The following is a 17,041-nucleotide window of genomic DNA, read 5'->3' as shown; positions in this document are numbered from 1 at the left end:
TGTTCCTGGTTATTGGTCTGGTCAGATTTTCTATTTCTTCCCAATTCAGACTTGGACTTGTACATTTCTAGGAATTTATCCATTTCTTCTATCGATTTGTCCAATTTGCTGGTGTATAATCTTTTGTAGTAGTCTTTGTAGAGAGAGTGTGTGCACGTGGGGGAGGGCCAGAGGGAGAGAGAGAATCCCCAGCAGGCTCCAATCCCAGTGCAGAGCCTGATGTGATTTCAAATTCCTTAAGTTTCTTGAGGTGTATTTTGTGGCCTAACATGAAATCTACCCTGGAGAATGTTTCAGGTACACTTGAAAAGAATTTGTATTCTGCTGTTCTTGGATGGGATATGTATCTGTGAGATCCATCTGGTCTCATGTGTCACCCAAAGCCACTGTTTCCTTGTTGACTTTCTGTCTGGACGATCTGTCCACTGACTTAAGTGGGGTGTTGAAGTCCCCTCCTATTGTTGTATTACTGCCAATTTCTCCCTTTATGTCTGTTAATATTGTCTTTATATATTTAGGTGCTCCTATGTTGGGTGCAGACAGATTTACAACTGTTATAGCCTCTTGTTAGAGTGATCCCTTTATCATTATGTAATGATGTCTCTTGTTACAGTCTTTGTTTTAAAGTCAATTTTGTCTACCCTAGCATTTGTTTTTTGCTTCCACATGCGTGGAATATCTTTTGCCATCTTTTCACTCTCAGTCTGTATGTATCCTTAGGTCTGAAGTGAATCCCTGAGGCAGCATATAGTTGGGTCTTGTTTGTTTGTTTGTTTATTCCATTCAGTCACTTTATGTTCTTTTGATTGGAACACGTAGTCCATTTACGTTCATTTTTTCGAAGTTTTGGTTTAAATTCCAGTTAGGGGTGCTTGGGTGGCTCAGTCAGTTGAGCGTCCGACTCTTGGTTTGGGCTCAGGTCATGATCTCCCAGTTAGTGAATTTGAGCCCCACATCGGGCTCCATGCTGACAGCGCGGAGCCTCCTTGGGATTCTCTCTCTCCCTCTCTCTCTGTCCCTCCCCTGTTCAGGCACTCTCACTCTGTCTTAAAATAAATAAATAAATAAATAAATAAATAAATAAATAAATAAATAAATAAATAAATAAATTCATTCTCATCAGTTAACATACAGGTTATTATTGGTTTCAGGAGAACTCAGTGATTCATCACTTACATACAACATCCAGTGCTCATCCCAACAAGTGCCCTCATTAATACCCATCACCCACCTAACCCATCCCCCACCACCTCCCTTCAGCAATCCTCAGTTTGTTCTTTGTTGTTAAGGGTCTCTTATGGGTTGCTTCCTTTTCTTTGTCCCCCCTTACCGTATGTTCATCTGTTTTGTTTCTTAAATTCCACCTATGAGTGAAATCATATGGTATTTGTCTTTTCTCTGACTGACTTATTTTGTTTAACATAATACACTCTAGCTCCATCCACGTTGTCGCAAATGGGAAGGTTTTATTCTTTGTGATGGCTGGGTAGTATTGCATTGTGTGTGTGTGTGTGTGTGTGTGTGTGTGTGTGTGTGTGTACATACATACCACATCTTCTTTATCCATTCATCAGTTGATAGACATTTGGGCTCTTTCCATACTTTGGCTATTGTTGATAGTGCTGCTTTAGACATCAGGGCGCATGCACCCCTCCGAATCTATTTTTTTGATCCTTTTGGTAAATACTTAGTAGTGCGATTGCTGGATCATAGGGTAGTTCTATCTTTAACTTTTGGGGGAACCCCCATACTGTTTTCCAGAGCAGCTGCACCAGTTTTCATTCCCACCAACAGTGCAAAATGTTCTCCTTTCTCACATCCTCCTCAACATCTCTTGTTTCATGTGTTGTTAATATTAGCCATTCCTACTGGTGTGAGGTAATATCTCATCATAGTTTGGATTTGTATTTCCCTGATGATGAGTGATGTTGAGCATCTTATGTGTCCGTTAGCCATCTGGTGTCTTCTTCGGAGAAATGTCTATTCATATCTTCTGCCCATTTCTTGACCAGATTATTTGGTTTTTTTTGGATATTGAGTTTGGTGAGTTCTTTATAGATTTTGAATACTAACCCCTTATCAGATATGTCATTTGCAAATATCTTCTCCCATTCCATTGGCTGCCTTTTAGTTTTGTTGATTGTTTCCTTTGCTGTGCGGAAGCTTTTTATCTTGATGAAGTCCCAATAGTTCCTTTTTGCTTTGGCAATGTGTCTAGTAAGAAGTTGTTCCGGCCAAGGTCAAAGAGGTTGCTACCTATGTTCTCCTCTAGGATTTTGGTGATTTCCTGTCTCACATTTAGGTCTTTGTCCATTTTGAATTTATTTTTGTGTGTAGTGTAAGAAAGTGGTCCAGTTTCATTCTTCTGCATGCTGGTGTCCAGTTTTCCCAACACCATTTGTCAAAGAGACCATCTTTTTTTCCATTGGATATTCTTTCCTACTTTGTCAAAGATTAGTTGACCATATAGTTGTGGGTCCATTTCTGGGTTTTCTATTCTGTTCCATTGATCTGTGTGTCTGTTCCTGTGCAAGTACCATACTGTCTTGATGACTACAGTTTTGTAATACAGCTTAAAGTCTGGAATTGTGATTCCTCCAGCTTTTCGTTTCTTTTTCAGGATTGCTTTCGCTATTCAGGGTCTTTAGCAGTTGCATAGAAATTTCAGGATTGTTTGTTCTAGCTGTGTGAAAAATGCTGGTAGTCCATTTACATTTAAAGTAATTATCGATAAGTATATAGTTCTTGTTATTTTGTTAGTAAACAAAATTTATTGCTCTTTTCCTTTGTGATTTGATAACTTTATTGTTGTGCTTGGAATCCTTTATTTTTTGTGTATCTTATGGGTTTTGGGTTTGTGGTCACCATGAGGTTCACATGTAAATTCAGTGTAAATAATAGTCTATTTTACGTTGATGATTGCTTAAGTTGAAACACATTCTAAACGCTCTACATTTTTCCTTCCCCTCTACATTTTATGTATATGGTGTCATACTTTACATTTAAAAATTTTATGTATCCTTTAACTGACTTTTGTATATATAATTTTACTACCTTTGCCTTGTAACCTTCATACTAGCTTTAGTAGTGATTGATTTATCACCTTTATGTCTGGTTTTACCAGTGACATTTTTTCCTTGCATAATTTTCTTAAAAAAAAAAAGTTTATTCATTTTGAGAGATGGCATGCACACACACGAGCGAGGGAGGGGCAGAGGGAGGAGTGAGAGAGAATCCCAGGCAGGTTCTGCACTGTCAGTGTGGAGCCCAATGTGGAGCTTGAACTCACCAACCGTGAGATCATGACCTGAGCGGAAACCAGGAGTTAGATGCTTGACTGAGCCACCCAAGTGCCTCTCCTTGCGTAATTTTCTTAATTCTAGTTATAGCCTTTTCTTTTCCATTTAAAGAAGTTGTTTTAACATTTTTTGTAAGGCCAGTTTAGTGGTAATGGTCTCCTTTGACTTTTGTTTGTCCTGGAAGCTAACTAGCTAGCTAGCTAGCCAGCTATTCATTCATTCATTCATTCATTCATTCATTCAGAGTGGGAGAGAACACTTGAGCAGGGGAGAGAGAGAATCTTAAGCAGGTGCCAGGCTCAATCCCACAATCCTGGGATCATAATCTGAGCTGAAATCAAGAGTCAGATGCTCAACTGACTGAGCCACCCAGGCACCCCTGTCCTGGAAACTCTTTATCTCTCCTTCAATTCTGGATCATAACCTTGATGGGTAGAGAATTCTTGATTGTAGGCTTTTCCTTTCTGTACTTTGATTATATCGTGCCACTCCCTTCTGGCCTGCCAAGTTCCTGCTGAAAAATCAGCTGATAGCCTTATGGGGTTTCTCTTGTATGCAATTATTTGCTTCTCTCTTGCTGTTCTCTAGACTCTCCCTTTGTTATTCATTTTTGACACTTAAATTTTTATGTGTCTTAGTGTGGACATCCTTGGATGAATCTTGTTTAGGGCTCTCTGTTTTTCCTGGACCTGGGTGTCTGTTTTCTTCCCAAGGTTAGGGAATTTTTCAACTCTTATTTCTTCAAATAAGTTTTCTGCCCCTTTCTCTCTCTCTCTTCTCTGTCTGGAACCCCTCTAATCCAAATGTTAGTACAAGCTATGCTCATTTAAAAAATTCTTTTAAAAAAAAATTGCTGTTCAGCTGGCTGCCTTCCATCACCCTGTTTTTCAGATTGCTGATCCTTTGTTCTGCATCCTCCAATCTGCTGTTGATTCCCTCTAGTGTATTTTTCATTTCAGTATATTCTTCAGTTGTGATTAGTTCTTTTTGTTTTTTTCTTCAAACAGAGTAGGAAATTCCTCTTTGTGTATTTATTTTGGAGAGAGAGAAAAGGTGAGTCAGGGAGGGGCAAAGAGAGAGAATCCCAAGCACTGACAGTACAGAACCTGACACTGGGCTCGAACCCAAGAGCGATGAGATCACAACCTGAGCTAAAATCAAGAGTCAGACTCTTAAGCCACTCAGCCACTATATTTCTGTCTCTTTGGTTGAAGGTCTCACTGAGCTCATCCTCCCTTCTCTCCAGTCTGTGTAGCACCTGATGATCACTTTGAACTCTTTATCAGGCAGATTGCTTATCTCCATTTTGCTTAGTTCTTTTACTGAGGTTTCGTCCTGTTCTTTTGCGTGGAATATATTTTTCTGTCTTCTCATTTTGTCTGAGCCTTCATCTGTTTCTGTGTATTAGGTCAGCTATGTCTCCTGGTGATGACGGCAGTGGCCTTATGTAGAGGTGTCCCGTGGGGCCCAGCAGCACAATCCCCCCTGGTCAGCAGAACCAGGAACTCCAGGGAGGTCAGTTGTGTGGGCTGTGTGCTCCCTCCTGTGTGACTGGCCGTGGCAGCTGTGGGTGTGCCGGTGGTCAAGGCTGGCTCCCCTCCTCTGGGGCAGGAGTCTTTTTGGATGGATGGGTGGGTGGAACACAGGGTCAGGACAGGCAGGGCTAAGGTGGTGGATGGAGAGCATCAGAACTGACTCCCACAAGGACTGACCAGCTAGGCTGAAGGAGGTCAAGGAAAACAGCACTCTCGTTCCCTGAGAAAGCTCCTACAGATCTCTGATCCTCTGACACATGCCTTAAAATCACTGCTTCTGTGCTGGCCCTTTAAGAGTGGACTCTCGGATTCTTTAATTGATATATTTTTAAGTTTGTTTATTTTGAGAGAGAGAGAGAGTGAGTGGGGGGGGTGGTCAGAGAGAGAGAGAGAGAGAGAGAGTGAGGGAGCGAGACTCCCAAGTAGGCTCTGAGCTGTCAGCGCAGAGCCCAATGCTGGGCTCTATCCCACGCACGGTGAGATCCTGACCTGAGCCAAAACCAAGAGTCAGGTGCTTAATCGACTGAGCCACCCCGGTGGCCCTGACTCTTGGATTCTTATGGCGCTTTGCCTCTCCCAGAGTTAAGTCCACTGATTTTCAAAGCCAGGTGTTACAAGGCTTGTCTTTCCGATGCAGGTCTCCAGAGCAGGGGGTGCCCGAGGTAAAATCTGATACCCTCGCTCGTGCGGGAAAATCTTGGTGCCTGGGATATCCTTCTCGCTTGGGCGTCATTATGCTTGGGCTTTGCTTTCCAGCTAGGTCTCCACCCCTCCTACCCTCCTCAGTGGGGGTTATCTCTCCATGTCTTTAGCTGTGGAAGAGCTGTTCTGCTGGTCTTCGAGTCATTTCCATAGTGAGCTGGATCATGCGTAGTCATTGCCTCTGTGTGTGAGGAGGAGGAAACGAGCTCAGGTCCCTCTCCACCATCTTCACAGTCTGCCCTCAAACTTCTTTAAGATGCAGGCTCTGGGGCGCCTGGGGGGCTCAGTCGGTTAAGCGGCCGACTTTGGCTCAGGTCACGATCTCGCGGTCCGTGAGTTCGAGCCCCGCGTCGGGCTCCGGGCTGACGGCTCGGAGCCTGGAGCCTGCTTCAGAGTCTGTGTCTCCCTCTCTCTCTGCCCCTCCCTCGTTCATGCTCTGTCTCTCTCTGTCTCAAAAATAAATAATCATTAAAAAAAACAATAAAAAAAAAAAGATGCAGGCTCTTATTTAAGCTTCCCAGCATTCCTGCAGAATCGCATTTTACAGAATAGGAAACGGAGACTGAGGGTAAGGAAGTTATTTCCCGAAGTTTCAAAGCCGGTAAACAAAGGGTCAGGTATAGTCCAGTGTCGTCCCACTATTCCTGATCAGAGCAGGGCAACCTTCATTTATTCCCATTCTGTCTGTGACTCAGGCTGTGGCGTAGGGAACAGAGATGGTGAAATCCCAGCTCCCTGCACCGATTGCCCAGGCTTTGTAAATAACTGTTTCTGAATCCGGCCGGTGACGATCTAGAGTTCACTCTCTGATATCTACCAAGGAGTACGGAGGGGAAAAATGTGCTCGGTTTTATCAGAGATGCCAGTTAGTGGAGAGTTACATGGGTGAGCTAGTTTCGAAGACTTTATCTTGCAACTTGCATGAATCAGAAAGGTAGTTGAGTATCTGGTGTCCTCCAGGCTCAGGGATCTGAAAGCTGGTCATCATCGTACTGGGGAGCCAGGGTGGAGAGAGGCAAGGTGCCTCCCTTCCTCCTGTTCCTGACCCCGGAGCCCCTGGTTGGAAGCAGCCACCGTAATCCACAGGTCAAATCTGAAAGGATTCTGGAACACCCACCAGCTCCTCGTGCCCTCGGGAACCCTCCCCACAGACCCCACGCCTGGTGGGGAAGCGGGACGGCTGCCTTCCCGCACATCTCACCTGCCTGAACTGAATGGTGATAACCATATGAGACCGGCTGCTGCTGGCGTTCATGTTGGTCGAGGCCGTGGTCCTTATTTTTGTCCCTTGCTCCATCAGCCTTTCAATCTGCGCGTAGTTCTCACAGGGCACTGACTTCAGGCCGTCCACATAAAAGCCCAGGTGTTGATCCTCCCTTACTTTTAGTCCTCCGGGTTGCTTGGTTCTAGACAGCAGGTCTCGTATCTGTGGAAAAAAAGAGTATAAACTTCAGGAAGCCAGGGATTTCCATTTACGTCGCTCTTACGCCTCTGCCTAGGCTATATTAAATTAAAAAAAAACTTTTCAGGGCCCCTGGGTGGCTCCGTTGGTGAAGTGTCCGACTTCATCTCAGGACATGATCTCACGGTTCGTGAGTTCGAGCCCCGTGTGGGGGGCTCTGGGCGGACAGCTCAGACCCCGGAGCCCGCTTTGGAGTCTGTGTCTCCCTCTCTCTCTGCCCCTCTCCTGCTCGTGCGCTCTCTCTCTCTCTCTCAAAAATAAATAAACATTAAAAATAAATATTTATTGAACGAATAGATGCTAAATTTCGGTAGGTACTGGACACTCTCATAATTTAGGTAACTAAGCAATAGGGGAACAGCCAACACGAGGGAAATCTGTTGTAACTGCTGGCGTAAGCCTAGTTTTCTGAAACTCAGTTCCAGTATTTTCTAGTACCTCAGACAGCCCATCCGGCCTGTGAACTCCCTTCCTGTGGAACCAGTAGATCCTGACATAGTTCCTGACATAGGAGAGGCACTCCGTGAATGCTTTTTCACAGGACGGTGTAATCAGAGCGAGGCTAACGAATAATGTTTAACACACTGTATGTTGTGCATTAGAAGCGTCTGGAACCACTTCTACAGCATGACGAAATATTGGAGTGGGTGTGCACGGGCGTCTGGCTTTCAACAGGTGCTTCTAAAACATTTATGCTTGAAACCCTTATTCTCTTATTGCCATGAACGTTCTCCCAGGAGCCTTATTAACCGTTTTATTTGATTAGCAACTCCTTTGGGGATAACATCGAAACACACCATCCTAGCCCCGGTCTGAATTACCACAGAGTCTCTATTACAAAGTGGTGACATTTTACTGAAAACAGCGACAACTAAAAATAAAAATAAATAGCAGAGACTAGCGTGCTGAGTACCCAAGGTCAGCAGAAGGCCTGATGCACCTGGTGGGGGGGGGGATCATCGTCCCCCAAATGCCACCACCCCGAACCCTATTTTCAAGAGAAACTGATTCAATCCCGACGGTACTTGCGCCAGTCAAGTCTAACAAGACAATGAGGGTGATTCTTTGAATCTTTTTGTCGGAGATTCGTGAGCTGTCACAGCTAGACCACGGCCTCGGATGCAAGCCCCTGTTGCCTCTCACCCAAGAAAAGCCACTTCGGACAAGGCCAAGTAGGTCCTGCTGTGGGAGTCTGGTAGAGGCAGAGGTCCCCAGAGGGGTGGTTCGGTGTCTTATGGTACCGAGACGTCTGGGCTGGGAGCCTGAAGACCTGGGTTCTCAGTCCTTGTTTCCAGCCTGGGAGTGCTTTGGAAAATCTCTTCTTTTCCTAGGGTTCATAATAGGAGGGGGCGGATTAAACGCTCTCTGAGATCTCCCCCAGGTCTGTTGCTCCACAGCTCCGCGTCCTAGAACCAAGGCAAGATCGCAGAGGGAAGCTCAGGCAAGCCAAACTAAGACAGTGGACATAAGGTGCCGGAGACAGGGGCAGATCCTGGTGCCAGCGCCCTCCAGGGAGTTTCTGGAGATCAGAATTGGGTGACTCTCATAAGACCTTCTTCACTCACCTGGGCTTTCCCAGGACTCCCCTAACGCTGCCTCTATTTGGCACGCCTTCAAATCCAACTTGCCTCTGCTGCTAGAGAACGCTCCCAGAATCCCAGTCCGATTATCCGATTTCCCTGTAAGATCCTCCACTGCCTGCAGGACAAAGGCCCCTCGCTCTCAGGCAGGGCCTATCTTTGGCTTCATCTCCTGACGTCCCCACCGTGCATCCAACTCCGGCTACCCAGAGTACTTACTGCTCCCTTCAGTGCCATGCGCTTTCCGGTATTTTTTGACTGGTGAAAACGAATCCTGGCCCAAAGTGCCCCTATCTGTGCCCCGAGCCTTCCCGCAGCCTCGCCAAGCTCATACACATCTCTCGAGGCCCAGTCTGAGTCCAGCGTTGACCGATGTTGCCAAACATGCCAGGCAGTCACACATTCCCTCCTCTCTGCCCCTTGTGCTTTACTTTTCATGCCGCACATGTAAGGCATCACTGTCTGGAGAGGTGTTTTAAGCTCCCACCAGACTCCTCCATGGCGGGAGTTAAGTCCCGGGACTCACTCGTCCTCAGAGTCTGGTATGATGTCTGAAACATCACAGGTACCTAATAAACTTCACTTTAAGTACCTAGAGGAAAAATACCAGAGACTCATGGAATATGAGAAACGGAAATGTTCCTAAGATGTCCTGTGTTCCCATTTTAGAGACAAGAAGACAGAATTCTAGACAGCGTATCATCATAAACAGATACCAGTAGGGAGACCACAATGAGATGCCCACCAGAAGTTGGTAATAAAAGAAATTAAATTGTCTTCCTAAAGTTATTGGTGTAAGGTAAAGGAGCCATACTATCTTCCAAGTCTTAGCAACTTGAAAGAAATAGAAACTTCACCAGTGACCTTGACATGAGAACCCATTTGGAATCCACAACTATATGGTCAGTCAATCTTTGGCAAAGCAGAAAAGATATCCCATGGGAAAAAGACAGTCTCTTCAACAAATCGTGTTGGGAAAACTGGACAGCAACATGCAAAAGAATGACACTGGACCACTTTCTTACACCATGCACAGAAATAGATTCAAAATGGGTAAAGACCTAAATGTGAGACAGGAAAGCATCAAAATCCTACAGGAGAACACAAGCAATAACCTCTTTGGCATCAGCCCTAGCAACTTCTTTCTAAATATGTCTCCTGAGGCAAGAGAAACAAAAGCAAAAATAAATTATTGGGACTTTACCAAAGTAAAAGGTTTCTGCACAGCAAAGGAAACAATAAACAAAATTAAAAAGCAACCCATGGAATGGGAAAAGATATTTGCAAACGACACATCAAAAGGATAGTATCCAAAATCTATAAAGAACTTATCAAACTCAACACCCAAAAACCAAATAATCCATTTTAAAAAGGACTGAAGACATGAACAGACATTTCTCCAAAGAAGACCTACAGACGGCCAACAGACACTTGAAAAGATGCTCAACATCATTCATCATCGGGGAAATGCAAAGCAAAACCGCAATGAGATGCCACCTCACACCTGTCAGGATGGCTAAAATTAACAACACAAGGAACGACAGGTGTTGGTAAGGATGTGGAGAAAAGGAAACCCTCTTGCACTATTGATGGGAATGCAAAGTGGTGCAGCCACTGTGGAAAAGTATGGAGGCTCCTCAAAAAGTTAAAAACATAACTACCCTATGACCCAGTAATTGCACTACTAAGTATTTACCCAACGAATACAAAAATACTGGCCTGCCTGGGTGGCTCAGTCGGTTAAGCATCTGACTCTTGATCTCAGCTCAGATCATGATCTCACAGTTGTGAGTTTGAGGCCCACACTGGGCTCCATGCAGAGCATGAAGCCTACTAAAAAAAAATCCAAAAATACTAATTCAAAGGGATACATGCACCCCAATATTTATAGCAGCATTATTTGCAATAGCCAAATTATGGAAGCAGCCTAAGTGTCCATTGACCAATAAAAAGATAAAAAAGATGTATGCACACACACACACACACACACACACACATACACACACACACACACAATGGAATATTACTCAGCCATAAAAAAAGAATGGAAACCTTGCCATTTATGACACCATGGATAGAGCTAGAGTGTATTCTGCTAAGTGCAATAAGTCATTCAGAGAAGTACAAACACCTTATGATTTCACTCATATGTGGAACTTAAGAGACAAAACAAATGAGCCAAGGGAAAAAAAAAAAAAGAGATAAACCAAGAAACAGACTCTTTTTTTTTTTTTAATTTTTTTTTTTCAACGTTTTTTTATTTATTTTTGGGACAGAGAGAGACAGAGCATGAACGGGGGAGGGGCAGAGAGAGAGGGAGACACAGAATCGGAAACAGGCTCCAGGCTCCGAGCCATCAGCCCAGAGCCTGACGCGGGGCTCGAACTCACGGACCGCGAGATCGTGACCTGGCTGAAGTCGGACGCTTAACCGACTGCGCCACCCAGGCGCCCCAAGAAACAGACTCTTAACTACAGAGAATAAACTGATAGTTACCAGAGGGGACCATCTGTAAATATTCAGGAGCACCCCTTTTAGGCCTAAAAGTGTATTGGCTATTGAGACAGTATTTCCTGTAGAAGGGTGTTCACAAAGAAATGGTCTGTTTGGGAGATACAAATATTTAATTAAAGTTCACAGTATAATATGACCAATTCATGGGGAAAGGGCAGTGAGACCACAGTACATATCAATGGGTACTGTCTTATTAGAAATTCTCTACTTTATAAGTGAGAAGACTGAGTTCTGAGTTAAAGTGATTTTCCAAAGTCACATGGCTAGTCCATGAGAGAGCTGGGGTCTGAGACCATGCCCTTCCTTTAGGGACAGGCGAACAATGGCGTGGGGGCTAAATTTAGCCTACCACATGTTTTTGTATGATCCTTGGCATAAGACCATTTTCCACATTTTTAAATGATTGAAAAAAAAAAATCAAAAGGTATTTTGTGGTATGTGAAAATTGATGAGAAGAACAAAGGCAAGAGAAATGTAGCTAAAATTAAGTCTCCTTACACCCCACAGCCCACTGATGAATCCCTGAGATGTGCAAAGCATGACCTTCCTCAAGGAATTCACGGCCGCCTTAATGTTGATATTTCATCAAAGACTAAAAGCGGCCTTATCTGAACAATAGGTTGCCCCCCCAGGGGGCTTCTAACGTGCACAAATTCCTTAGAGACCTCTGCTATCGCTAACTCCCGCTAACTAAAAAATATATCATCAGTCACTCCTCATGATCCCAATGCAGCCCCTTCTGCCCATGGGTACCGTCCCCGTGCTATAATAAAAGCACCTTTTTGCACCGAAAATATCTCAAGAATTCTTTCTTGACTGTTGGCTCATGGCCCCACATCAAGATTTATGTGAAATTTAAGTTTCAGTGTCCAGGAATCAAATTTTATGGGTACACAGCTGTGCCTGTTCATGCATATACTGTTTGCTCTACGAGGGCAGAAGTGAGTAGTTGCAGCAGAGACTGGCCCTTTGAAAATAAATTTGCTGCCACCTCCTCTACCCCACATGCTGACTGAGGTCAACTGCTGCAGGATGTGTGGGAGCCCTGAGCCCGGAGCTGTACCTCCAAAGGCAGTGCTTTCTTCAAGGGCGGAGAAAGCAGGGGGCCGTTCCAGGGAGAGAACAGGAGATACAGGATGGAATGACGTGTTCTGAAAAGGAAGGAGAAGTCTATGCGGCTGAAGCATAGGGTGTGTGGAGATAACGGGACAAGACGTAGAGCCGGAGAGGTGGGTCAAAGCTGGCTAGCCAATGCCAGGCCACAGAGTTCTGACTGTATCTGTAGTGCGGGGGATATTGATTGATATTGATATTATTAATATTGATTAAGCTGATATTGATTAAGCTGCAGAGTCACCCAAATTTGTGTGTCAGAGAATAGAATCGCTGTTACCTGCTCGTTGTAAATTTCCAGCATACTGAATGTAACCTGTACAGAAAAGAACATAAAGTAAATATTCTTTGGAAAGTCATCTTTGGGAAAAAAAAAAAAGTAATGTAGGAACAACAAAAATTTCCCACAAAGGGAAAGGCTATTATTAAATATACCAGTGCTCTATTTCACATGTCGTAAGAGATTCTTGCATAATTTTAATGATCTGGAGGAAGTTATTAATATAAATGAAAAACAGATATACACCTCTGTGTGTGTGTTTGTGTGTGTGTGTGTGTGTGTGTGTGTTTGAGTGTGTGTCTTTCAATCTCAGTTGGAAACAGAAAAAGATTATTTTAAAAAAATTTTAATGTTTTTCTTTGTGAGAGAGAGCACAAGTGGGTGAGGGGCAGAGAGAGAGGGAGACACAGAATCTGAAGCAGCACAGAGCCTGACGTGGGGCTTGAACCCACGACCTGTGAGACCATGACCTGAGCCAAAGTCGGATGCTTAACCAACTGAGCCACCCAGGTGTGCTAGAAAAAGGTTATTCTTTATTGCTCACCCCCACTCTGAACATATGTACAGAAAAAGGGTGGTTTTTACCCTACTGTGCTTTTGGAATATTGCTGGACAAGCCAGCACCCCTTAAGCAGGAGACTGGAGGGCTCTGAATGGCTCTAGCATAAAGAAAAGACCCCAAGATACTGACATTTGCCACCACTCCTCTACCAAGGGGAAGGCTGGCTTGTGCATTTCATTACCCCATCGTGGGTCTTGCCAGTCATGTCTCCTGTCCCCAGAGCTTCCAACTAACTTGAGTGTCACATGTTTTAAACAAATGGCCTAGGATTAGCAGACCAGGAAAGCCTCCAATATGAGAGAGCAAACAAACTGTAGAAAAAAGGAACTCCAAGAAAGCAGACAATGCACGGAGTAGAAGAGAACACTTTTAAAAGTCCTATAGGGGCACCTGGGTGGTTCAGTCGGTTAAGTGTCCAACTTTGGCTCAGGTCATGATCTCATGGTTCGTGAATTTGAGTCCTATGTTGGCCTCTGTGCTGACAACTCAGAACCTGGAGTCTGCTTTGGATTCTGTGTCTCCCTTTCTCTCTACCCCTCCCATGCTCACACTGTGTCTCCCTCTTTCTCAAAAATAAATACACATTAAAAAATATATTTTAAAAAAGTCCTATAATTCCTAGCATCAGAGAGAGAAAGAATTCTATCCATGAAAAAAGAGGATGCTATTACAAAGGAAAAAGAGAGTAAGAATGTTTGTACATTAAACTTGAGGAAAGATAGCCAAAGTGACAGTGTAGTGGAAGGGTTATAAGATATAGTTGAGGAAATCTTCTAGAATGAAGGGGGAAAAAAGACCAAGAAGTGGAAAGCAAGAAGTAAAACATTATACAATTAGAACATTAGCACAAGAGGTCCAAAATCCAATTAAGAGGAGTTCTAGAAGGGAGAACAGTTATAAAAGAAATAACATAAGAAAAGCTACTCAGAACTGAAGACAAAGATCGCCAGATTGAAAAGGTTCCCCCAAGTGTCCAGCACGATGAATGAAAAATGCTTACACTAAGACACACCAGACCATCAGGGGTGAAAATAAGATCCTAAAAGCTGAGAGAGAAGCTAAAAGTAAAAAAAAAAAAAAAAAAAAAAAAAAAAAAAAAAAAAAAGTTCACATAGAAAGAATTATAGAAAGAATTGGAAACCAGACTGGTACCAAAACTTCTCAGCTGCAAAGTTGGAAATCAAAAGAAAATGAATAATGTTGCCAATTATTCTCAGAAATCTAGAATTCTGTTCTGGATACACTTCAATCAATGTGGGAGGAGGAAAAGGTATTTTCAGTGATGCAAAGATGCAAAGTATACCCGATCCACCTATCCTGAGGAAATTGCAGCAAAAGGAGAGTGTAAACTAAGAAACAGAAACATGTTGCAGTTAGTAGTCCGAGGAGGCAGCAGAGAAGGATGTGGCAATAGAGTTCCAAAATGACACTTTGCAGTGGCCTTGGAGAAATACTGCTCCAAATCACAGCAGGAAAATGGAAGACTCTTGCTGAAGGAGACCTCCACCCCTGACTAATGGAGCTGATAAGTCTTGAATGTATTGGAAATAGGATTAATAGGTAGGTGACAGTGCATTGAGAAAAAACCCGCAGAGGGATTTATAGAATACCATACACATACACACCTACAAGGCAATTAAAAATTCAAAGAAAAACAAGCCCCACAAATTTTAAAATTAAAAAATTAAAAAATACTTGAAGAAAAACAGCGTAGAAAGGTGTTTATGTATTCCTTGGTTCAGCAGTGACTAATAGTTGCAGAGCTAAAATGCTAAACACTACTGATTTAACCAAATTTTACGATAATGCAGGGGTTATGTGGGCAAGAAAGCATCGTGGTGTATGGTGTGGGTATGATGGGGATAAATTCTTTTACTGTGGCAAGAAGGTCAACAGCAATTTCAGACATTTTTACTAAGAGGAGAAAAACCAGCATTGTTTGAAAATATGCAGATGGATACCAGGGCAAATGGCGAAGCATGGAAGATGGTAACCTTTGGGCCACGATGGGCAAGGAGGGGAGGAAGGACAGCAAGACACTGGTGGCTTCCAACAAGGCTGTCAGTGCAATTCTGTACCATCCTTCCATTTAACATGTATGATCTGGGGCGCGTGGGTGGCTCAGTCGGTCAGTTGAGCATCCAACTCTTGGTTTTGGCTGGGATCGTGATCTCACAGTTTGTGAGATCAAGCCCCACATTGGGGTCTGCACTGAGCATGGAGCCTGCTTGGGATTCTCTCTCTTCCTCTCTCTCTCAAAAATAAACATTTAAAAAAAAAAAGTGTACAACCCAATGGTCTTGAGTATATTCACAGAGCTGTGTAACTACCCCCACAACCTAAGTTAAGAATGTTTTGTCCCCTCCAAAAAGAACCCCATTAGCAGTCACTCTCCACTCGACCTTCTCTGTTCCTCTGTGCTCCACCCCAACCCTAGGCAACCACCAACCCACTTTTTGTCTATATAGACTTTTCCTATTCTGGCCATTTTATGTGAAGAGAATCAAACGGTATGGTATCTTTCCTGTGTGGCTTTTTTTCACTCAGCATAATGTTTTCAAGGTTCATCCATTTTTAAATATTGCTTTGTTTGTTTTACTTTATTTTAGAGAGCGAGCACATGTGAGTGGGGGGGGGGGGTTGCAGAGAGAGGGAGAGAGAGAGAATCCCAAGCAGGCTCCATGCCCTGTGCAGAGCCTGATGAGGGGCTCAATCCCACAACCCTGGGATCATGACCTGAACTGATCAAGAGTTGGTCGTTCAACCAACAGAACCACCCAGGTGCCCCAAGTTTCATCCATGTTGTAGCACGTGCCAGATGCTACAGTTCCTCTTACTGCTGAGTATATTCCATTGTCTGGCCATACCGCCTTCCATTCATCCATTCATCACTTGATGGCCGCTTGGCTTGTTTCCACTTTTTGACCTTCGCAAATACGTCGCTGTGCAGCATTCATGTATATGTTTTTTGTGTGGACATAGGCCTTCCTTTCCCTTAGGTAATTTGGGTTCTTAAACTATGCTTGTATTACTTTGAAAAAAAAATAATTACAAAATTACTAATATACTATAATGTTGACAGTATTTAAGTGATGAGATTGTGAGCAGTTTCTGTTCTCTGCCTTGAGCACATTGCTTTTTAAATCAGGAGGAAAATTGAGATAAAAAAAAAGATGATGCATTGTTGAATTTTCATGACATAAATTTCACCTGTCACTTAGAGGAAACAAACACAAGCTCTGCTTACAGGTATTTGTAGACAATTTACTGTCATGTTTTTCAACTTTTTTTTTTTTTTAATTTATTTTTGGGACAGAGAGAGACAGAGCATGAACGGGGGAGGGGCAGAGAGAGAGGGAGACACAGAATCGGAAACAGGCTCCAGGCTTCGAGCCATCAGCCCAGAGCCCGACGCGGGGCTGGAACTCACGGACCGCGAGATCGTGACCTGGCTGAAGTCGGACGCTTAACCGACTGCGCCACCCAGGCGCCCCTACTGTCATGTTTTAAAGACATTTGTTAATGGTTGCTGTCCATCGTGGTGATGTCACCCACCTTCAGTGAATTTAAAATTCAGTGTGGGCCTTCTATCTTGGGGCAAGTAAGAAACTCTGCTGGGGAAACTGAGAAAGAAAATAAAAGTCCTTATTTAGAAATAAAAATCCATAGGGGCACGCGGGTGGCTCAGTCGGTTGAGCGTCTGACTTCAGCTCAGGTCATGATCTCACGGTTCAGGAGTTTGAGTCCCATGTTGGGCTCTGTGCTGACAGCTAGGAGCTTGGAGCCTGCTTCAGATTCTGTGTCTCCCCCTCTCTCTGCCCCTACCCTGCTCATGCTCTATCTCTCTCTGTCTCTCAAAAAATGAATAAACGTTAAAAATTTTTTTGTAAAGAAATAAAAATCCATAAATGAAGATGAAGACACAGCCACAGCCTTAGCAGAAGAGGGGAGTAAAGGTGACTGTAGGAGAGTCAGTGACGGTCTTGTCGAGCAA

The 17,041-nt window shown here is 43.7% G+C and overlaps 1 protein-coding gene across 1 annotated transcript in view; it reads right to left on the bottom strand.

Annotated features, from left to right (window-relative positions):
• Positions 1-17,041, bottom strand: part of LOC131495794 (kinesin-like protein KIF28P) — a 78,931-nt gene that overhangs the window by 45,709 nt on the left and 16,181 nt on the right. Inside the window, exons 4-5 of the mRNA XM_058700946.1 lie at positions 12,486-12,521; positions 6,738-6,962 (exon numbers count right to left, since the gene is read on the bottom strand). Coding sequence (XP_058556929.1) covers positions 6,738-6,962; positions 12,486-12,521 — 261 coding nt within the window. The remainder of the gene's footprint in view (positions 1-6,737; positions 6,963-12,485; positions 12,522-17,041) is intronic.

Source organism: Neofelis nebulosa, chromosome 15 (genome assembly GCF_028018385.1).
Source record: "Neofelis nebulosa isolate mNeoNeb1 chromosome 15, mNeoNeb1.pri, whole genome shotgun sequence".
Taxonomy (NCBI): Eukaryota; Metazoa; Chordata; class Mammalia; order Carnivora; family Felidae; genus Neofelis; species Neofelis nebulosa.
Note: the sequence above shows the minus strand (reverse complement) of the source record. Positions and strands in the feature narration are given on the sequence as shown.